Source organism: Miscanthus floridulus, chromosome 4, assembly GCF_019320115.1.
Source record: "Miscanthus floridulus cultivar M001 chromosome 4, ASM1932011v1, whole genome shotgun sequence".
Lineage (NCBI taxonomy): Eukaryota > Viridiplantae > Streptophyta > Magnoliopsida > Poales > Poaceae > Miscanthus > Miscanthus floridulus.
Genome location: NC_089583.1, coordinates 70,990,111 through 70,993,487, shown reverse-complemented (window position 1 = coordinate 70,993,487; position 3,377 = coordinate 70,990,111). Strand labels below are relative to the sequence as shown.

The 3,377-nt window shown below is 57.6% G+C and overlaps 1 protein-coding gene across 1 annotated transcript; it reads left to right on the top strand.

The window, feature by feature from the left end:
- The first annotated feature begins 998 nt into the window (after positions 1 to 998).
- LOC136551685 (uncharacterized) lies at positions 999 to 2,532 on the top strand. Its single transcript, XM_066543228.1, has 2 exons — positions 999 to 1,624; positions 1,720 to 2,532. The coding sequence occupies exons 1-2, from the start codon at positions 1,168 to 1,170 to the stop codon at positions 2,367 to 2,369; spliced, it is 1,107 nt and encodes a 368-aa protein (XP_066399325.1). The 5' UTR covers positions 999 to 1,167; the 3' UTR covers positions 2,370 to 2,532.
- Positions 2,533 to 3,377: the final 845 nt, after the last annotated feature.

The window sequence follows — 3,377 nt, the reverse complement described above, 5'->3', positions numbered from 1 at the left end:
AATGGTTAGTGAAGCTATGTCAAATAGGACTTTCCGTGTGTCATCATCTGCTTGTTTAGAGTTGACCATTAGAGATGTTTGTAGTGAGTTAGTGCAGTGCTTGTTGTTTAGCGAGACGTGTTTATTGATTTTTCTGTTGACAAGCATGTAGTATATACGAGTGCGACTGTGCAAACTTTGCGTCATATGTATAGGTAGGTAGCTGCTCCTCCTAGCTAAGCCGTCACTATCAACTAAAATTCCGATATATCCAGGTGATGAAAACGACATCACGAAAATTAGGCGACGACAGTAGCCGTTGCCGGTTGCTCGATCAGAATTTGGAAGCCGCTGGATCACATACTCACATGCATGCATTCACGTACTACGTACACAACATCGTCTCCCAAGCCACGGTCGACGAGATGTTTTTTCCCTGAGGATCATCCACGGATCCGCCGTAAAATTTCTCTTCAACTCTATAGCAGCTGAAATAATGTTTCAAGGAGTTGGCGCGTAAAAGTGTTGGATCTCGTCTCGCCGCCTGCGCAAGTTGGCAAAAGCTGCGAAGAGCGCGGGGGCATGCGAACTCAATGGCGCTTGAGCGCAGGCCGCGGGAGGCCGGACCCGGAGCGCGAGCAGCGGCCCGGTCGCACGGGCGAGCGCGCAACGCGGCACGCCGGGGGGCCAGCGCGTGGCCGGGGCGGCCGCCACGTCGCGCCGTGGGGGCCACGTGTTGCGGTGCGGGCCCGGGCCGCAGACGATGAGGCGCCGCGGCGAGGGACACGGGCGCTGGGCGCGTGCGAGGTGTCCCCCGCGCCCGCGGCGTGCGTGGCGGGTGCATGCATTCCTGCATGCCCGCGCACCCCGGCACTTGCAGCTGCAGACTCCTTCCCGCCCTTGGCCTTCGCGTTGCATGCCACGGCGACCCAGGCCAGAGCGCGCGCGTCACCTGCAGGTCAGTCTTATTTAAGAGTGGCCAGGACCGTGGCCTCAGCCTCGTACAACCCAGCGATAGATCTCTGCATTCCTTCTCCTCTGATACCTGTGTCTTTCTCCCCCTCTCTCTCTTTTGCCTTTGCAGCTAGCAATACCTGAAAGACCTGAAGCTAGCTTTCTTCTACATGCGGCAACGTGCGGTGTTCTAACCTGTGTTTCTATCGAGCAGCATTGCCAACCGGCAACCGGATGGCGTCTCGGGAGGGAGGAGCAGGTGCGGCGGGCCGGCCGGCGCTGCGAGTCGGCCGGACGCGGGAGTACCGGACGGGCATGGAGACGGAGCTGCTGTCCATCGACGCCGGCGCGTCGCGCGGCCCGGCGGTGAGCCTCTTCGTGCTGTGCGGCGACCGCTTCGAGGCCGCGCACCTGTTCCGGTCGGGGAGCCTGTCGCTGCACATGGCCCGCGTGGAGGGCCTCCCGGTGTCCATGGCCACCTGCACCGTCGGCGACCACCAGTGGATGCTGGCGCGCGACGCCCTCGTGGCGCGGATCGACGCGCGCGCCTTCGTCTTCGAGCTCCCAGGCTTCTTCTACGCCGTCGTCGTGCCGCCCGACGCCGCGGGTGGCGCGGCGGAGCGGAAGTGCGCCACGATGGCGGACATCTTCTCACGGTTCTGCGCGTACCACGACCTTGCCGCCGCCGATGGTACGAATTTGAATGTTAGAAGTCCATGGCACGATCGGTAGTAGTACTTTGGAATTACTCCACCTGCAGCTGTGCACGATGGTGTTTCATTCCAGGTGGAGACGAACTTGCTGGTGAGCTGAACACGAACCCATGGGTCCGTGCCCACGCCAGGATACAGCGCCTCAAGAGGCACACCTCGCCCGCCGGACAGGCCGCCGCCGACGAGCCGTCCGACCGCGCCAGGCAGATGGAGCGCGCCGTCCGCACGTCAGCGGTCGTCAAGCTGCTTACCCGATCCCTGCTAGCTGGCGTGCTCCAGCCCGGCCGGCACCTGACCATCAGCACCGGCGGCGGCGCCGCCAATGCTGGCACCAGCTCGCGGCCCTCCACGGCAGCGCTGCCAAGCAAATCGGTCGTGTCAGACCTCCTCGACGCCATCGAGACGAACCGGGCCGCGCCGCGCCGCGACGCCCGCCGTGGATCCGGTGGCAGCGGTGGACTCGGGTGGTGGAACCTCAACGTGGAGGGCATAATGCTGCTGCTCAGGGTCGTTCAGGCGGTCCGGGGAAGGAAGCATCTAGCGGCGCCGGCGGCAGGGGAAAAGAGGCCACGGGACGAGGGACCTGGTCGCGACACCATGAGAGTCGGCGTTATGGGAGGCGGCGGCGCGGCACGGCGGTGGTGCGGCGGGAGGCCGAGGAAGATTGGGAATACCGTTGGCGCCTGCGGGAGCTCTGGAGTCTTCAGCGCCCAGGGAGTATAGTAAGAAATTACTACTAGTAATTAGCTAGGGGTTTAGGGTAATTACTAATTAGGGAACGGTTTGATTTGTTGATCTGCTCTGTTGTACGCATCAAATAGATGCATGCTTGACGATCGGTATGCTTTCAGAATTCAATTATTTATATGAGTAGTTCTCGTGGAGACCATCATCAAATAGATTCATGCTTGACTATCGGTATGCTTTCACAATACTCACCGCGTCTCAAAATCAAATAAATTAACTTCTAGACTTGTGTTAAGTCAAACTATTTTAAATTTAACTAAATTTATAAAAAAATACTAATACTTATGATACTCCGTCTTAAAATAAATTAACTTCTAGAGTTATTTTTAAGTTAAGCTATTCTAAATTTAACCGTGATATTCTACCAGAGAGTTTGTTTTGAGCGTGTTGGCTTAAAGCCCTTAAAGCCCACCGGACACGTCCCGTTTTGGGCCGCATGGCCGCGTAGGACAGGAGGCCTGTTTGTGTGCTGGTTGCACTGGATGGTCGAACCGAGGTGAAGCCCGATCGGATCGCCAGGTTGTGACGCTAACTAGTGGGGTCATCGAGGCAGGTGACCATTGGAGCCACGCGCCGCCGACCGTTGGTTCCTTGATGGTGGGACCGCCAGGACACACAGAGCGTGGGGCAAAGGCCCCAGTGGTTATTTGGCCCTCCCCTCTCTACAAATAGAGAGTGGATGGTCATTGGGCTGGTTGAGCACCTTGGGGACATTGTATCCATGTGTGAGAGTGCTTGATAGCCCTCTGAGCCACTTGTGGAGAGTGCATTCAATTGTGGGTGAGTGATCACTAGTGCATTGCATTAAGATATTGCAAGGTGTGGTACTAGATGATCGAGTTGTAAGCCGGTGGTGGTACTTGTTACTCTTGGAGGTTGCCACCTCCTAGACGGCTTGGTGGATTGTGGTCTCCATTGTGAAGCGCACGTGTGAAAGGTCTTAAATGGCTAGAGGGGGTGAATAGCCTAAAAAAATCTCTACAA